The following is a 20,290-nucleotide window of genomic DNA, read 5'->3' as shown; positions in this document are numbered from 1 at the left end:
ACCTTTAACTCCCAGTGGGCGTGGCTTCAGCATTTATATATTTTTAACAACTGCCCATTGACAGAGGTGATATATCAATACAGTTGTGTTTGCCATCATGTATGCTTCAAGATAAATTTTTCTGATTCCTTGTATGCAACATGGCTTTGGAATTATTAATGCAAATATGAACAGGCAATATTTGACGTCTAGAGGCACAGTAGGAGGTAACTGCAGAAACGCCTGGAGACGTCACTCAGCTGTAATGAGTTAACTGCTTCCTCTTGCACTTTTTCCTCAAAGTTATTTTCTCAGTGAGATATTCCAGAAAAGTATCCAAACAGGAAACCACCGAGGTGGATCGCTTCTGAGGCTATTGCACCCCCTGTCCCAGGGCTGAGGCTGATGGACGCTCCAATCTAGGGGATATAGATGATGTTTGGCCTGGCATGGGTGGCAAGGCCTGCAAGTCCACAATGGGCAAGGTCCTATCCATGATCTGAAAGGCCAGCCCCTTGTAGAGGGATGGAAGCCTGGAACAGAAATAGACTCCTTCAGAACCATGGTCCCACCCCACACCGAGGAAGCCACCCCCGAAGCAGAAGCCTGGGTCAAGCCCATGAATGCTAAGGCACCGGGGGCATGGAAGGCTTCAGAAGAATCGAAGTCGAACTCTGTCCCTTGGAACCAGCGATGAAGCCCTGACCCTGGGAGGTCTGTAGTTCCAACAAACCGGAAGAACTCAAGACAATTCTCTGTTCCAGACAAGAGACTCTAACCAGAACTGAGGCAGTTAGAGACAGGCAGGTGGTGCCAAGGACTTCAAACACGCTGCTGGAGCTGGAGGAGGAATGTGTGATGCTGTCAAAGAAGGACCAGTTCCAGAACTGAGTTGACTGGGAACCGAAGGTGGAGGTAATTCCCATGTCCAAAAACAAAAAATAGACCAGCAAGGGCAGATCCAGATGTAAAGTATATATTCCAATCCTTTATTAACAGACCGGTTTCGGCATTAACTGCCTTCTTCAGTGTGGGACAAACAGCAGTTAATGCCGAAACCGGTCTGTTAATAAAGGATTGGAATATATACTTTACATCTGGATCTGCCCTTGCTGGTCTATTTTTTGTTTTTGTGCATTTGGTTTGGACCGTGCAATTCCCCGTGCATAGGACTTTGTTTGGTAATTCCCATGTCGTCAGGAGCTGGTTGACTAGTCTCTTGATGTCTGATTCTGAGAGACTCTTAGTGGACTGAATGGATGACACCATAGGAGACCTAGGTGGTCTCGGTTCCATGAATGGGCTGGGTGGTCTGTCAAAAAATGGATCGACCAAAGGGGAATATGTAGTTCTCGTTAAGGCAATAAAAGTAGTCTGCTTCAGTACCGATAAAACCACTGGTACCAAAGCTTCAGATATCTGTTCCCTAGCAATGCTTGGTGCCAAATCATTCTTGCCTATCAGTGCCGTGGAAGCTGTCGACATCTTAGGCTGCTTAGTCAGTTTGGCAAGTGGTTTCGAGGAACTTCTCAGAACTGAATGAGATTGTTTCTTTGATTTAGAAGATGAGGAAGAAGAGGATGACGAGCTGGCTTCAGTTCTCGGACCAGATATCACCTCCTTAAAGTCTCCCTTTAACAGGCATTTCAATATTAATTTTTCTCTCCATTCAGTCAAGGTCCTGATGGAGAAACAGTGACAAATGGCGCAATCCTCCTGAATGTGGACGGCGCCTAAACAGTATACACAGCAGACATGCCCATCTGAATTAGGCATCTTTCTCTCACACTTTTAGCACCTCTTGAAACCAAAGCTGCTCTTGGAAGATTCTTCAGCCATGCTAGATTAACAAGGCCTAGTGCTGACAGCAATCACAGACACACACACAAAAAAAGGGAAAAGGGAGAAAGACTTATTTTATTTTATATAGATAGACAGGGAGGAAGAAAGGTACCAACAATGGTAACCAGAATTGCCTTAAAGGTAAAGAAAGGGAGAGGATAGTACCAGCAATTGTACATAAGGGAAATGGTAGAGGGAAAGGAAAAGAAAATGATCACTCACATATGTGGAAAGGAGAGGAACGGATAGAAAAAAGAAAGCACATAAACAGAGAAAAAGTAGAATATATGAAGAAAAATAGAGAAAACTTACTCTAACTGCCAAAGCTCAAGAGAGGTTGGATCTGTCTGACACACGAAGCGGCAAATGAGATCTGAGGTAGTTTGGAGAGGAGCATTGTGGGTAGAGCCTAGCTCGAAAATTTGGAAGGCGCAAGCTGAAGTAAACAGCTGAGTCAGTTCTGAGGCTTGGAATTGAACCCACAGTCTGGGATTATATGAAGATTGACAACATCAGATGTAATATTGCATATGGGAGAAAAAAGCCTTGGCTGTCTAATTATTACTGGAAGTGGAAGAAACATGCGGTTAGTCTTGGGGCTCAAATGTTCGGATGCTGGATTCCTGATGGGTGTGACAGGAGATCCAGAGTGGGCTCCAGTACGCATGGAGGATAACAAAGATGAGACAATAGGAAGGGGAACTATACCTTTTGAGACCAGAAAGAAGCAATGAGGATACCTGAGCTCTTCAGCCTGCTTTCTTTCTGTAAGAATTTAGAAATTAGGTGAAGAGGGGCTAAGCATAAAGGAGACCCAGGGATCAAGAGTTAATTAGAGGATCTCTAGATGACTGTCCCTGAGAGTAGATCAGAGTGAAGTACTTGCTGCTCTTGTTGTTGAAGGGACTGGCAAATAGATCGCAGCAAGTTTGGCCTCAACACCGGGGCATTAGAATGGATCTGCTGAGCTTGGCTGCTAACACATTGGTTTTCCTTGGAATGTGCATCGCAATTAGAAAATTGTCTGAAGAGATCGCCCATTCCCAAACTCTCATGGTGCTTCTGCAAAGGGGGTAAGATCAGGTACCTCCTTGTTTGCTGATGTACCAGACTACTGTCATGTTGTCAGTCTGAAGTGCAGTTATTCTGAAGGGAGGAGCATCTTGAAAGTGCTAATAGGACTGCTGTCATCTCCAGGACATTGATATGCAACTTGGTCTCTTGGGGAGACCTTGGACAGTTCTTCCCAAGTAATGCCCCTGCACCCCAATTGAGAAGTGTCCGTAGTCATTGTGGATCATCAGATTACACCCACCCAACTGATGTGTCTTCTGCAAATTGTGGTGAGCCTGACTAACTAAGATGGGTTGGTAGAGAATGGACCTTTCCACAGCTAGTGTCCATTGTAGAACCTGCACAAAAAAGTGTGCCAAAAGAAATAATACAATGGCCAGTGCCATGGAACCTAGTGCTTGCAACACTGACATTGCCAGAGGAGATAAATGAGTAAGAAGAAAATGAACGCGAGTCCTTACTGTAGAGATACAGTGCTGAAGTAAGGATACTATTTGATGTTCTTCGTGTTTCACTGTTGCAGTCATCACATTTGGGTTATCTACCTGAAGGTAGCCCTCAGTCGGCCTGAATACCAAAGTCTTGGGATTTCTGCTTCGGATGCTGTCGTTTCTCCCATGACGTCAGGTGTATAAAACATGCAGCCAACGCCATTGCATCAGCTTTTCTTGACGAGCAGAGTCCGAAGCAGAAGCATTTCGCAAGTGCTGGTCGGCCGCCTCCTGAAATTTTCATTTTTCGAGTTTCAGACCTGAAGTCTTCTAAAAGATAAGTACCCCGTTGGGGATCCTTTTTTCTTGCTCTAACCAATGTCAGAAAAAATTAACAATTGTCTTGCTTGTGGAAAGCAAATACCTCACAGACATTTTCATTCTTACTGCGTCACCTGTTTAGGCCCAGACTACGACGTTCCTCGCTGTTGGTTTTGTGCCTTGTTCAACGCATGAACTATTGGTCGTCAGGCTACTTTTGTCATTAAATTCTTTCGCTCTCATTCTCCGTATTCCAAAATGGCTTCGATAAGCCATCCGATTACGGATCTTCTGAAAAAACATAAGGATAAAGACAAGAGACAGACCGCATAGGTCCAAAACTGCCACAATGCTTCCGTTAAGCTAGTCGCCAGTCCGCCAGTACTCAGTGAGGCGCTTTCGCAGCCCCTGATACCTGCTTCTACAGATTCGCAGGCCTCTACCGAGACCCATTCGGAGTCCGGTATGCCGCGAGATGCTTCTTCAACTATGGAACCTGGGAATGTCTCTACCATGGATGGGTCCGGAGCCACTGTGCAGGCACCGGCTTCTGAGGGTGTATTCAGGGCTTCCGATTTTTATATTAAACCGACGACTTCATTTCAAACCAAAAATACAGAATTTCTCAGGTCCAGAGCTCGCAGTACACCTAGGAAACCGACGACCAAAGTGCATTCTCAGGCCCACATGCCACAGAAACAAATGCTAATGGCTGAAAACCTTATTACTTTAATTAGGGGAAGCCAGCCTTCTCCCTCAAAAATACCAAGAACTGATTTTCCTTCTGATTCTTCAGATCATGAGTTCGATGACTCTGACCCTTCTGATTACCAGGACATACCCTTCTCTACCTATGAGGATTCTGATGCAGAGGCTTCCATTCCCTCTGCTTCCCTACCAGAAGATTTTTTTTTTTTTTTGGTGAAACCCTGCATATATCCTTAGAGAGCATTTCTGCTGGGAGTGCCAGGACTACCCACAGTCCAAAAAGAGACTCAGGGAATTTTTAAACTTGCCTCAGCACAGGCCTCTAGCTATCCCTCCTGTTTTGGAAGTTGTAGATGTCTTCTTGAATTCAGCCTTAGCCCAGAAACTTTGCCTCCAGCTCCCAAGAAACCTGACAGGTACAACAGAGTGCCTGACTCCCACAAATTTCCCTTTAAGAATCCTGCTGCCGATCCAGAGACCATTTCCCAGGGACCTAAAGGCATTAAGGCTACAACAGCCAAAAAATGTACCCCTTCAGACAAGGATTCTAGGGCTTTAGACAGATGGGGTAAGAAGGTATACACCTCTGCTACTCTTGCCATCAGGGCTTTAAATTGCCAGTTTCGTATTTTAAACTATCAGCAACATATTATGCAGCTAATTAAACAGAAAATGACGTTGATTCCTGATTGTGCAGAACGTAAAGATTTACAAGAGTTAATGCATTCTGCTAATCAAGTTGGAAAACATAACTTTGTAATGTGGTTTTGATGCCTTAGAAGCTTCCTGCAGGGCTGCTGTTACTGGGTCTGTTCTTAGAAGGCATGCTTGGCTTAAGGAAAAAATCTTGCCAGACCACGTCAAAGCAAAATTACTAGATGCCCCATTGAACCAAGAACGTCTGTTTGGCACTAAAGCAGAAGTAGTCCTCAAAAAGATGGAGGAAAAAGGTAAATCTATGCAAGTTGTTAAAGATTTCCTACAGGTACAGCCACCTAGATTCAGTATGCATTGGCCTTCTAAAAGCTGGTCTTTTCCAGTCCCTCTCAGACCTTCTTAGTCCAAACCCAGGGGAAGCAGACCACCAAGACTACAGTCTCAGAGTATGCACAAATCTAAGCAATGGAGTGCACCCACCTCTAAAACAGGGAGTAGTAAGCCACCATCCTGTGGTAAAATTTCACAATGATTTATCCTTAACTCTTCCAAGCTTTGCCCAAGTACTTGCACCCTTAGGAGGAAAACTAGCCCTGCATGCAAAAAATTGGGAGTACATTACCCAGGAGAGATGGGTCTTGAACATTGTATCCCAGGGATACAGATTCTACTTCCACTCACTGCCAACCCCAAGCAGATGGCCAGACCTCCCCCCAAACCAGTGGGCAGAAGCCCAAAAGCAAGTACTTTCTCTTCTCAGTATCAAGGCTATTCAATCTGTTCCAGCAGAGCAAATCGGACAAGGTTTTTACTCCAGAATGTTTCTGGTATCCAGAAAAGAAAACTCTTGGCGCCATATCCTAGATCAGTCTGTCTCAACACCTTCCTGGTGGTTCCAAGATTCACAATGCTTACTCTCCAATAGCTGCTTCCTATGCTAGCCAAGGACTCCTAGCTAGCCACCCTAGACTTAAAAGATGCTTATCTGCACATACCCATGAGGGAATCTTGCAGGAAATATCTACGTTTCAGAGCAGGCTCTATGCACTATCAGTTCTCTGCGCTTCCCTTTGGCTTATCTACTGCACCCAGAGTATTCACAAAATGCGTAGCTCCAGCCATTGCATATTGCAGGCAAAGAAAAATTCTAATTTACCCATACTTGGACAATTGCCTGATTCAGGCGGACAGTCAGGAATTGCTACTCCAGCACCTGATATTTGTCAAGAGACTTCTAACTTCACTGGGGTTCACCATCAACGAAAAGAAATCACATCTGGTACCCAGCCAACAGATTGTATTCCTGGGAGCAAGCTTGAACACAACCTCCCAGGTGACATTTCTCACTCCAGAAAAACAAATTTATTTGACAAACTACTTCAATCTACTGGCCACCCAAACCCAGCTATCTGCAAGAAAACTACTGCAAGCCCTAGGGTTCATGGCCTCTTGCATTCTACTAATTCCATATGCAAGACTGCATGTGAGGAAACTTCAGTGGTACTTAAAAAGTCTCTGGTGTCAACATTCTCAGGACCTGGAAACAATGAATGTTCAACGTGTTACACTGCTGCAGTCATCACTCTTGGGTTATCCTGCCGTCAGGCAGTCCCGCAGTTGGCCCGAGTTCCAAAGTCTTGGTCCGGCATCGGTTGCTGTCGCTTCCTCCCTGACGTCAGTGCACCAGGGGTATATAAGATGCATCCGACGCCATTTTCTTCAGTCTTTCTTGCCGCGCGGTGCCCGAAGCAGAAGCAGTTCGCTAGTGCCGGTCGGCCGAATCCTGAGATTTTCAAATCGAATTTCAGACCGAAGTCTTTATAAAGCTAAGTACCCCGTTGGGGAACCTTTTCTTGCCTCAGTCCGATGTCAGAAAAAGTTAACAATTGCATTTCTTGTAGGAAGCAAGTACCTCATAAGGAATTTCATTCTTATTGTATTCCTTGCCTAGGCCCAGACCACGACGTCACAGGTTGTCGGTTTTGTGCTAGGTTTAATAAACAAACTATTAAACGTCGGTTTGATTTCGCCTGGCATTATTTTGGTAGGAAATTTAATTATACCATGCCGTCGGAACTGCCGACGACTGGAATACATAAAAAACGCAAAGATAAGGACAGGCAGCCGAAATCCAAACTGGATTCCGAGGCCTCTGCTAGGCCAGTCGCCGGTTCTCCGGTTTTCAGTGAGGCGCCTATGCAGCCCCTGACGACCGCTGATTTAGAACCCCAGGTGACATCCGATTCACAATCGGAGATTACTAGGCCTCCTCAACCTTTACCTTTAGGCCCTTCCAACTCCATACCTGAAGGAGACTCCGGTGCAGTTGAAACGCCTTCAGCTGCTGAAGGTGTCTTCAGACTGACTACACTCACTATTAAATCCTATGCAAACCTGAAAACTCCTTCAAAAACAAAGAATACTGTACAGCAGTCTCCAGTACAAGGCCCCATGCCTAGGAAACAGATGCTTAAGATGGCTGAAGACTTAATTACCTTAATCAGGTGTTCCCATCCCCCTCCTGATAAAAGGCCAAGGCAGGAGGAGGACTACGCTTCCTCTGGCCAGGTTTCAATTTCCTCAGACTCTTCTGAGGAACAGGAATATTCCTTTCCCCCTTATGAAGATTCTGATGCTGAAGAGTGTATCTCTTCTGCATCTCCCCCGGAAGACTTCTCTTTTGGGGAAACCTTACATACTCTGAGGGAACATTTCCACTGGGAAGGCCAGGATTACTCTGATTCTAAGAAAGGGCTCCGAGAGTTCCTTTTACTACCCCAGCACAGACCCCTTGCAATTCCACCTGTGTTAGACATTGTGAATGATGTTTATTCAGAATCTAGCCTTAACCCAGATTCTCTACCTCCTGGACCAGCCAAACCAGACAGATACTACAGAGTCCCTGACTCGCACAAATTCCTGTATAAAAGCCCTGTTGCTGACCCAGAAACCATTTCCCAGGGTCCCAAAGGGGTTAAAGCCTCTACGGCTAAAAATCCTGTGCCCTCTGAAAGGGATTCTAGAGCACTAGACAGATGGGGAAAGAAAGTGTATACCTCAGCTACTCTAGATATGAGGGCCTTAAATTGTCAATTTCACATGCTGAAATATCAACAATATCTGATGTCTCAATTAAAACAAAAAATGTTCGCACATACAGACCATCCAGATTACAAAGAAATGCAAGATTTGTTGCATTCAGCTGAACAAGTGGGAAAACATACTTTGCAATGTGGATTTGATTCATTGGAAGCTTCTTGTAGAGCAGCAGTGACAGGGTCTGTCATACGTAGGCATGCTTGGTTAAAAGAACAAACTTTACCTGATAATGTTAAAGCAAAGTTATTGGATGCACCCTTACAGCAAGATGTTTTATTTGGTGTAAAAGCAGAAGAAGTTTTAAAGAAAATGGAGGATAAGGCAAAATCTATGCAGACGGTCAAGGATTTTTTACAGGTTTAACCTCCTCGTTTCAGCAGAAATTGGCCAACCAAAAACTGGTCCTTTCCAGCTTCTGCCAGACCACAGAGGGGCAGATACAGACGCCCAAGAGGCAGAGGCCAGCCACAAGGCTCTTACCAGCCTTGACAATGGAGTTCCACAACCCAAAAAGGAGGAGAAGACAGGTCTCAAACTACCAGAAGACAAACACAATGACTTACCCTCAGACTACCAAGCAAAATCCTCTTGGCAGCTCCAGTGGGGGGAAAACTAGCTCTTTTTGCAGACAATTGGCACATCATCACAAAAGACAAATGGGTCCTAAATATTGTATCTCAAGGATACAGATTCCACTTTCACACTTTACCAAGGATAAAAGGAATGCCAAACCTGCCACCAAATCAATGGGCAGAGGCTCAAAAGCAAATTTCAGCTCTCATGGACATGAGAGCCATTCAGCAAGTTTCTACACAGGAGTACGGACAAGGATTTTACTCAAGGCTGTTTCTAGTTCCCCGAAAGGACAAAGCCTGGAGACCCATTCTGGACCTCTCAATTCTAAACTCATACCTGGAAGTCCCCAAATTCAAGATGCTAATACTACAACAACTTCTTCCCATGCTGGGCAAGAAGGCTTGGCTAGTAACGTTGGACCTCAAGGAGGCATACCTGCATGTCCCTATCAGACAAAATTGCAGAAGATACCTCCGATTTATTGCAGGTTCAACCCATTACCAATTCTCTGCACTACCCTTTGGCTTATCTACTGCGCCCAGGGTCTTCACAAAATGCCTGGCACCAGTAATTGCATACTGCAGACAAAGAGGGATTCAAATATATCCATACCTGGACGACTGCCTTATTCAAGCAGAAAGCAAGGACATTCTATTAAAGCATCTGGCGTTTGTCAAAAACCTTCTAAGCTGCCTAGGGTACACAGTAAACGAAAAGAAGTCAAAACTAGTGCCCTCACAAGACATAATATTCCTGGGTGCCAGCTTAAGTACAACGGCCCAGATGGCTTACCTCACGCCAGACAAACAAAGACAACTGACTCAGTACTTCAAAATGATGGCAACAAAGACCCAACTCCCTGCAAGAAAAATTCTGCAGGCCTTGGGATTCATGGCATCTTGCATTCTACTAATACCATTTGCAAAACTGCATATGAGGAAATTACAATCATATCTGAAAAGCATATGGTCTCAACACAGCCACAGCTTGGAAACAATAATTCCACTCATTCCCTGCCTTCAACAGGAGTTTCTATGGTGGGCTCAGGCATGTCACCTCAACAAGGGTCAGCCTTTCACCTTACCCACAGCCAGGCAAACTATAACAACAGATGCATCGGATTATGCCTGGGGGAGCACACATGGCAGGACAGTGTATTCAGGGCAAATGGCCTAAAAACCAAAGGCATCTACATATCAATCAAAAAGAGATGCTAGCTGTACAAAATGCCTTAACGGCTTTCAAGGACCTCCTACATCCAGGACAACTTTAATAAAGACTGACACCACAGTGATGTGGTACATAAACAAGCAAGGGGGCACACACTCCTAGTCCCTATGCAGACAAACAATGACCTTGTGGAATACAGCACTGACCTACCAAGTTCAACTACAAGCACAATTTCTGCCAGGAAAGAAAAACACACTGGCAGACTATCTAAGCAGAAATATCACAGATCCACACGAGTGGAAACTAGATCCACAAGTATTCGCAATGATAACACAAAAATGGGGGAGCCCAGACATCTGTTTGCTTCCCCCCAAAACTACCAACTATGGAAATACTGCACAAGGGCATACCACACACTAGCTTGGAAAGTGGACGCCTTCTCATTCAGTTGGAAAACATTTCAGTGTATGCCTTTCCTCCACTGCCTCTTCTGGCAAAGGTGCTGCTGAAAGCCAGATTAGAGAGGCCACAAATGATACTAATTTCTCCAGACTGGCCACGCCAACACTGGTATCCAATACTAAAGAACATGGCTCAAGGCCCACCATGGATTTTGCCTACAATTCCTCACCTGCTCACTCAGCAAAACAATCAGATTCTGCACAGCCAGCTCAAGACTTTAAATGTGGCTGCATGGCAAATTGCCTAAATAACCAGTCAACACTTCTCCCTAAAGCTGTGATGGACGTCATTCTGGAGGCCAGGAGGCCCAGCACCAGGAAAGTCTATTCAGACAAATGGAAAAGATTCTGCGCCTGGAACCAGGCTAAAGGCCAAAATCCCCTTGTCCCAAATATTCCTCAGATTCTTCTATATTTAACTGAGATGTTGCACAAAGGACTTTCCTTCTCATCTATTAAGATCCACGCTTCAGTTATTTCAGCTCAATACAACACGGATACTCATATATTCTCACATCCATTACTAAGACAGTTCCTCAGAGGGGCTAAGAACATAAGGCCGCCCCGGAGAGCACCAACACCAACTTGGGATCTCAACTTTGTTCTGGAAAAGCTAACACTTCTGCCCTTTGAACCAGCTTTCACTGCTGATCTACAGTTCCTATCATGGAAACTGCCCTGCTGCTAGCAATAACTTCAGCACAAAGAGTCTCAGAACTACAGGCCCTAATGGCAGTGGAGCCGTTCATCATTTTTCATCAAGACAAGAGTCTCTTTATGAACTAACCCTTCCTTTATGCCAAAGGTGTTATCCAGTGTGGCCCTAAACCAAACCATTCATTTGCCCACCTTTTATCCAAACCCCCAGAACAAAAGAGAAAGGCTCCTACACTCTTTGGACATTCGCAGGCAATTACGTTACTACTTGGATAAAACTAAGGCTTTCAGAAAATCTGACCAGCTCTTTGTATCCTATGCTGCAGGATCTCAAGGAAAAGCGATCTCAAAACAGACCATTTAAAAATGGATAGGACATTGTATATGTTTCTGCTACACACACCATGGGAAATCTGTGCCTGGTAACATCAGGTCCCATTCCACCAGGGCTACAGCAACATCAACAGCCTTCCTCAGAGGGGTACCAACCAAGGATATTTTCGAGGCTGCCACTTGGAGTTCAGTGCACACCTTCACCAAGCACTATCACTTACCTCTATACTCTAAAACCAGTGCTGGCTTTGCCACTGCAGTGCTGCAGGGCCTACTAGCCTCTCCAAACCCTGTTTAGTTCCACCACCAATCCTTAGCTTTGGGATTCAACCCAAGAGTGATGACTGCAGCAGTGTAACACGATGAACATAGTACAGTTTTGTACCTACCATAAATGTAGATGTTCGAGTGTTCACACTGCTGCAGTCCAGGTTACCCTCCCTCCATCCCCTCTGAACTAGCTGGACTTATCTATTCCTTTCTATCCTATACAACCTCTGTGGTGTATTTGCTTGTGACCGAAGGTATTGTCTTAGTTTTATATGTATATTTTTATATAGCAATATGTATTGCCTACCTATTGGGGGCACCTGACATCTGGGGCAAGAAAAACTGAAGAAAATGGCGTCCGATGCATCTTATATACCCCTGGCGCACTGACGTCAGGGAGGAAGCGACAGCAACCGACGCCAGACCAAGACTTTGGAACTCTGGCCGACTGCGGGACCGCCTGACGGCAGGCTAACCCAAGAGTGATGACTGCAGCAGTGTGAACACTCAAACATCTACATTTATGGTAGGTACAAAACTGTACTTTCCTATCATTCCTTGCCTAAGGACAGTGCTCCTTTGGTGGGCAGAGGCCTGCTACTACAACAAGGGACTCCCTTTCACTCAACCACCTGCCGCTCAAACCATAACAACAGACACATCAGACTGTGCATGGGGGGCTCACATGGTAGGACAATGCATTCAAGGCAAATGGAGCCCAAAGCAAATGCATCTGCATATCAATCAAAAAGAAATGTTAGCTGTACAGAATGCTCTGACAGCCTTCAAATGCCTTATTCTTCCAGGACAACTATTGATAAAGACAGACAACACCACAGTTATGTGGTACATAAACAAGCAGGGGGGAACCCATTCCTACCCACTCTGCAGGTTAGCCATGGCTCTGTGGAACACAGCCTTGAGCAATCAAGTGCGCCTGCAAGCTCACTTCTTGCCAGGCAAACTAAATTCACTGGCAGACGACTTAAGCAGAAATCTGATGGACCCACACGAGTGGAAACTGGAACCCAAATCATTCAAGCTTCTGATCCACAGGTGGGGGGCACCAGAGGTGGACCTCTTTGCTTCCCATCAGAACCATCAATTTAGCAAATATTGTACCAGAACTCCCTACAGCCAAGCATGGAAGGTGGATGCCCTGTCCTTTACATGGGAAAATCTCTCAGTCTATGCCTTTCCTCCTCTGCCCCTACTCTCGAAGGTGCTACTAAAGATCAAACAGGACAAGCCAAGGGCAATCCTGATTGCACGAGCCTGGCCACGCCATCACTGGTACCCACTTTTGCGCAGTCTGACAGTAGTGCCACCATGGCACCTGCCTCAGACCCCTGCCCTGCTGCCCCAGCAGGAGGGCCAGGTTTTGCATCCTCAGCTACAAAACCCGAACCTAGCAGCCTGGCTCATATCCTGAAACCATCACCAGCAGCCCTCAGTTAACAGGTGCTGGATGTCAACCTTGAGACAAGGAGCCCTAGTACTAGAAAATCCTATTCAGAAAAGTGGAAAAGATACTGTTCTTGGAGCCAGTCTCAGGGAATGGACACAACTGTGCCCAGCTTACCTCATATACTAAATTACTTAACAGAAATGCTCTACAAAGGCCTATCCTTCTCTTCAGTTAAGATTCATGCCTTTGCCATCTCAGCTCATTATAATACTGAGCCACCGCTCTTCTCTCATCCTCTAGTCAAACAGTTCCTGAGAGGTGCCAGAAATTTAAGATTCCCCCCTCCAGGAGAGCTCCCACTCCAGCCTGGGACCTTAACTTTGTATTGGAAAAGCTCATGCTTCCACCCTTTGAACCTGCTGCTACAGCAGAGTTAAAATTCCTGTCCTGGAAAACAGCTTTACTTCTAGCCATCACTTCAGCAAGAAGAGTGTCTGAATTGCAGGCCCTTATGGCCGTGGGACCCTTTGTTATCTTCCATGTGGACAGGGTTTCCCTCAGGACTAACCCATCATTTATGCCCAAGGTGGTATCTGGTGTGGCTTTAAACCAATCCATTCATTTGCCAACCTTTTTCCCTAATCCTCAGAATAAAGGGGAAAGGATCTTGCACTCCCTGGACGTGCACAGGTAGCTTAGGTTCTATCTGGAGAAGACTAAACATTTGAGAAAATCTGACCAACTGCTAGTCAGCTTTGCTACAGGGGCAGAGGGCAAGGCCATTTCAAAGCAAACCATTTCTAAATGGATAGCACACTGCATGGTGCTACAGACACCATGGAAAACCTACCCCATAGTGAATCAGAACACATTCCACTAGGGCTACATCAACCTGTACAGCATTTCTCAGGGGAGTCCCTACCAGGGACATCCTGGAAGCTGCAACATGGAGCTCTGTACACACCTTCACCAAGCATTACCACTTACCTATCTTTTCTAAATCCAGAGCTGGATTTGCCACAGCAGTCTTACAGGGCCTGTTTGCCAGCCCTAATGCTTCTTGACTGCCTCCACCCATCCTCAGCTTTGGGAATCAACCCAAATGTGATGACTGCAACAATGAAACACAAAGAACATAGTACAGTTGTGTACACTTACCATAAATGTAGATGTTCGAGTGTATTCACTGTTGCAGTCCTGGTTACCCTCCCTCCAGCCCCCTGACTTCTCTGTACTTCTACCTATCCTTTTGTTTGGCCATATCTTATAACACTGATATTTGTTTTTTACTGGGGGTGTTTCAGGCCATGTAATTGCTTCCTATTTTGGGGGCTCCTGACATCTGGGGTAAGAAAAACTGATGTAATGGCGTCGGCTGCATGTGTTATACCCCTGACATCATGGAAGAAGCGACAGGATCCGACACAGAAATCCCAAGACTCTGGTATTCAGGCCGACTTTGGGCTACCTGCAGGCAGATAACCCAAATGTGATGACTGCAACAGTGAATACACTCGAACGACTACATTTATGGTAAGTGTACACAGCTGTACTTTTTGTTGTGTCTAGATGAAATAGTCTCTGGCGTGTAAAAGTAGATGCTTGGAGTGGGTGGTAAGGAGCCAGTCGTCTAGATATGGAAACACCTAGAATCCTCTGAGTCTTAAGTGAGCTGCCACCACTGCCATGCACTTGGTAAATACCCTGGAGGCTGTGGTGAGTCCAACATGAATTGGTAGTGACTGACTCCCAGCCAAAAGCAAAGATGTCTTCTGGATTACCTGTCTATTTTGATATGATAATACACATCCTGAAAGTCTATAGAGCACATCCAGTTCTTCCTTGTGAAGAACAAGCAGAGTGGACTGTATCAAGACCATTCAGAACTTTGTTTTCTTTACAAATTGATATAAATTGCTTAGATCCAGAGTAGGTCTCAGGTCCCGTTTTCTTTGTCACTAAAAAGAAGTGTGAATAAGTTCCGAATCCTGTCTGTTCTGGATGGACCTTTTGGATGACTGTTTTGTCTAACAGCTTCAAAATCTCTTGTGCTGCTGCCTTCCTCAACTGGGTAGAACATCAGGAAGTTTCTTTGTTTTGAGAAGAAGAAGAAGGGAAAATGTTATGTAATAACCTCTGGATTTTATGCTTAGCACCCAAGTATCTTGTGTTATATTTGCCCAGGCATCTGGGTGCAAGGACAATCAACCCCCAACTGCCTCCAGAGTTGGACAGTCAAGCAGTGCTTCAGGAGCACTGAAAAGGGCTGTCCAAGAAAGAATCTGGAAAGCCGTGATTTTGCAGACATCCTCTGCCTCTAGGACAATGTCTACCACTGAAATTCCCCCTCTGCCTTTGGAGGAATTGTCACCATGTGGATCTAGGAAAGGACCCTGAGATGTGTGGAACTACTACTTCTTACTGCCTCTTTGATTCCTGGAAAGGGTTAGTTGAGAAGTAGAAAACTTGATTCCTACAGCAGACAGAGTCTTTCCCTCTTGCTCACTGTGGGTCAGCATCTGTTTAACTGATGGCCTAAAGAGGGAAGTGTTATCAAAGGGGGCATTAATAGAAGACATCTTAAAAGTTTCCATGAAGTCGCAAAGCTGCATCCAGGCATGTCGCCTTATGGCAATGCCAGAACTGGCTGCTCATGAGGTGCCTTCAGCTGTGTGAGAGATCAACCTCATCGAAACATTGGATATAGAAAAAAGAGTGGCCAGTTGAGAGGATGTTCTGCTGAAGTTCTCAGTAGACATGGACTGTGAGAGAGTATTTGAAAGTTCTTTGGTCAAGTCTCTCTGAATGCTTCAGGTAATTAAGTGACCTCAGGGCAAAAGTTGCAGAGTCAAAAACTCACTTTCCAAATCTGTTCAGTGCTCTTAGGTTAGGTGGATAGACAGTAGAGCCCTGTTTCCCTAGCTCTTTCTTGGTGGCTGTCGCCACCACCATAGCACCTAGAGGGACACCATTGCTCTAGTGCGATCTATCGTAGGGGAGGTGCCAAACACTTGTCAGGTCTATTTGGGATGGGTTCAGTGAAGTCCGGCTCCTTACAAACCCAATGGGCAACTAAATCAGTAAGTTTGTCCAATGGGGGGGGGGGTTAACCAAAGGCATAGCGGGCCAGAACTAAATGCCTCCAGAAATACAGATTCTTCTGACGAGGGGTTTTGGGAAGATCAACCACCTTTCCATTTCAGGATGTTTAGGATATCTCCAAAGGAAATGTCATCAGGTGGTGACCTAGGGGACCCCTCTCCTTCATCTAAATTGTTATCCTCTGTGAGAGACTGCAGAGGGTAGTCAGTGTGTCTCCTTTACACATTCTCTTCTGGTGAACCTCATGTGTGGGATGCTCAGTTGAAGTCTCGGAAGAGAGGAGAAGTTCCTCCACAGGAACTGGCTGGATGGACTCTTATTAGTTCTGGCTGTCTCTGTGGATTAGGTCAGTGTGACTCAGAGCTAGGACCCAATGGGGGGATGGAAGTTGGATCAGAAACATGAGAGGGTAGTTCTCTTTGGAGAGACAAAGCCCTTTCTACCACCTCAAAAGCAGATGTACCCAGAGAAACCCCAAACTGCATCCACGTAGCCGAAACTCCTGAGGAAAGCAGACCCAAAGCCCCCCAGATCCAGGCCTTGGGGGGCAGAACTGGATCCGAACTGTTGATGGCCATAGCTCTGAGAGGAAGGGACGAATCTGACAAAATTGGTGGTGATCCCATTCCCTCAGACCTGATGCTGATGCCTCATCTTCGAGACCCATTCTGATACGACTGCATTGGAGCAGAACTGGTCAAGGAAATTGTTGAGTAGAGGAAGAAGTTTTCCTCAGATCTGACACCGGACCCCTTGGGGATCCCAGATCCAGGGACTCCGAAACCACAGGATGGATTGGGGAAGGAGAAAATATGGCTGCAGAAGTTGTAAACATACTCTCAGATACAGTGGAGAATGGAGCTGGTAAGACCCCCATCTGAATCTACACTCTGAGAAACTTTTGCATCTTCCTATCCACTTCTGCTTCCGACAAGCTTCTGGATGACCTAGAGGAGGAAGTGGAAGGGAGGCCTAGAGTGCTTCTTTGGTATGTGAATAGGAGAAATGAGAAAGGGAGGAAATTTAAAATAGAAGATTAAAGAAATTTTAGTAAAGTTTTGCTCCTACTCACAAAATTGCTTGAGAGCTATGGAAACCTGCATCTGATTGCAGACAGCAAATGAGATCCAAGGCTTTGGTGCTAACAGCAGAGCATTATGGGTACAGGGAGGAGCTTGAGAGCTGGATGCTAAGTCAGAAATAAACAGCTGAGTTGGCTCTGAGGATCAGATCTGAACCCATATGTTGAGGAAGAATGAAAAGGACAACATCAGATCAGTCAGTTTATTCATGTGGTTAAAATGACTTTTGCATAAGAAACAGTAGTATTTGTGGAGATAATTTCTTCCCATTAGAATTAATTTGAGTCTGGGATTTCAGTGGGGTTAAAGGAGTTAAGAAGCTTTACTGAATCATAAAGTCCTATCTGTTGGCAAGCAAACATCTCAAATAACTTACTGACAGTCTGAGCTATTTTTTTATTTATTTTTATTCTGTTATTCTTGAGGTATGTTTGTAGTGTCACTTCTGGCCCAAGCATATGTGCATCAGATTGGCCTCTGAAGAAAACCAGATGTCCTGGGAGTTCAGAGGATATCACTACAGCTATCCAAGTCAGTACTGTTATGTCTTTTGCCAGAAGGCAGCTGTGTATGTGTTGTTACATTTTGTGTAGTGCTGCTGATGTCATGCTAGGTTCTGAATCTGCTGAGGGGTCTGTACTACACCATACAAGTCACTGCCCAGCTCCATAAATTCAGTCTAATTCTACATTCAGGAGCAGTTGCAGTTTATGCAGTGTATCATATTTCTTATAAGTTTAACACTTATAACAGACACCACAAGACTTCATTTAGGTTTCACTGTTGAACTGTGCATATGTCAAAATATTGGGTTCCTATCACGTAATCGAACTTTTGCAGGTTCGAACCACATATGATCGAGACCATACGTTCAAATTTTTAAAAGTTTGAGCGTTTGAATGGAAATCTCTGTAAGCGGAGATTTCCATCCACTTCAATGTAGTGCGATCTCGGATTTGGTATATTTAAGTAGCAGGGGGTGCAGGGCAGCTTGCCCCCCTGCTTAAAATAAGTTTTTGTTTTGTGCGTTGTGTGGTTATTTTTTTTTTAGTTACTTGAAGTTCTGCAACTTCGAACATAATGGTTCGACCATTAGGTATTCAGAGTTACGAAACTTTGACTATCTAATATAGACCCCAGAATATTACCTACTTTACACACTTTTTTAACATTGTATTTTAAATTTGCATGTGGTAAAAGAAACAAACACTTTTTTGAATTTTGTAAAAAAATGTAGGTAAGACTGAATGGTAAAGTACTAGGAAGCAATCTGCAGGATGGGCACAGTTCCCAAAGCAGCACTCATGATCTCAGAAAGTAATTGTTCTTTTCCATTTGAAAGTGTGTTTTTTCTAACCAATGAAGCCTGCATTGTAAGTGTCTGCAGGAAGTAATTTGTAGGATCAGTTCATTTTTGTAATCCTAGAAAATGATTGTTTTTGAAAATGCTTTTTTTTCTGTATTTGCTTGTTTTTGTCAGTAGTCATAAGCTGAAGTTCATGTTCTCTTTTGCTTTCAACAGCTGCTAAGAAGGAATCCAGAGCGGCGTCTTGGATCAAGTGAACGTGATGCAGAAGATGTAAAGAAGCAGACATTCTTCCGGGTATGTCTGGACAGTCAGTGTTTTTTTTTCATATTGGCAAGGAGACTTGCTCATACACAGAAAAGAGCAGTTACACTTTTAGTGACAAAAATAAGCTAATTCATCCATCTTGACAGCACCAAATCTGATTCATAATCTTTTAGTTGCAAAAGGAATAGTACATAGAAACAAGTTCCATAATAACTCTCTAATTGCAAGGAAAACAAAATTGAGTATCTCATTTGTTTCTCCTGGTATAAGGCAATCAGTCATGCACACAGTCTACTATTCTGTTACACCAATTTCCCATTCCCACTGAGCAATTATAGTAGAAGATGGAATTGGTCACAGTGTGTTTCAAACGGGTATTTGCCAGAAAAAATATTCCTGTATCTTAACTGCAGGCATTCAGATGGATGTGGTATCAGAAATAGCATAGTAACACCTTTTGTTATCTCCATCACATCACCTTCCCATTATACTTAAGAGAAAAAATATATAGTTCTGTTTTGTCCTGATAAGAAGTTTCCATAATTACTGTTTTTAATACTGGTCTGTACAGTGGGTTCACAATTCATTAGGGTTTGGAGCAGTTGTGCAGGATGATGTTCTTCGTGTTTCACTGTTGCAGTCCTCATATATGGGTTATCCGGCTCAAGGTAGCCCTCAGTCGACCTGAGTACCAGCGTACGTGGTATATGACGTCGGCTGCCGCCGGTTATAAAACTGATGTCAGAATGTCAGGTATAAAGGGAGGCAGCCAATGCCATTTCCTCAGTCTTTCATGCCACAGAGCCCGAAGCAGATGCAATTCACACTAGTGCCGGTCGGCTGTTTACCTTAGTTTTGCTTTCCGACTACTAAGTTGAAGATGCCTTCTGATATGTACCCCGTTGGGGATCCTCTTTTCTTTCTTTAACAAATGCCAGATAAAGTTAATAACTGTCTTGCCTGTGGAAAACAGATTCCGCACCGTGATTTCCATTCCTACTGTATAACTTGTTTGGGCCTTGAGCACGTCGTTCCTACCTGCGACCTCTGTGCTTCCTTTAACCCGCATGCCATACGCCGTAGAGATAAGATTTTGTATAAGCATTTCAGAGTCTGGCCTAAGTTCATTGGTATGGCATCTTCTGGTCTCCCAACTTCGGATATACCTAGGAAACGTAAAGACAAGGACTGCAACAGGCCTAGGGTTAAATTTGCTGATGACACACCGGTGAAATTGGTTGTCAGCACAGCGGTAGTCAGTGAGGCGCTTTTGCAGCCCCTGCAGTCCGCAGATTCTCAGCGGCAAGCCTCTTCTGAGACCTTTACAGAGTCCTCCATGCCACAGGCTGCTATTTCATCTTCAGACCCTTCGCCTGTTGCCGCCTCTGATGGGTCCGGAGCCACTTTGCAGGCACCGGCTTCTGACACCTCCTCTTTTTGACATGAGACCAGAACCAGACCGACTACCTTAGTTCAGACTTCTGCAGTTGCTAGGCCTCCCAAGTCCCTCTGGATTGCTAGTAAACCTTCCAGCCGCAAACCTACTC

General features: G+C 44.8%; 1 protein-coding gene across 1 annotated transcript in view; it reads left to right on the top strand.

The window, feature by feature from the left end:
- Positions 1–20,290, top strand: part of LOC122812231 (serine/threonine-protein kinase N1-like) — a 2,446,550-nt gene that overhangs the window by 2,378,187 nt on the left and 48,073 nt on the right. Inside the window, exon 21 of the mRNA XM_044084586.1 lies at positions 18,693–18,773. Coding sequence (XP_043940521.1) covers positions 18,693–18,773 — 81 coding nt within the window. The remainder of the gene's footprint in view (positions 1–18,692; positions 18,774–20,290) is intronic.

This window comes from Protopterus annectens, chromosome 9.part0, assembly GCF_019279795.1.
Source record: "Protopterus annectens isolate FY-2018-M chromosome 9.part0, PAN1.0, whole genome shotgun sequence".
In the NCBI taxonomy this organism is placed as follows: domain Eukaryota; kingdom Metazoa; phylum Chordata; order Ceratodontiformes; family Protopteridae; genus Protopterus; species Protopterus annectens.
Note: the sequence above shows the minus strand (reverse complement) of the source record. Positions and strands in the feature narration are given on the sequence as shown.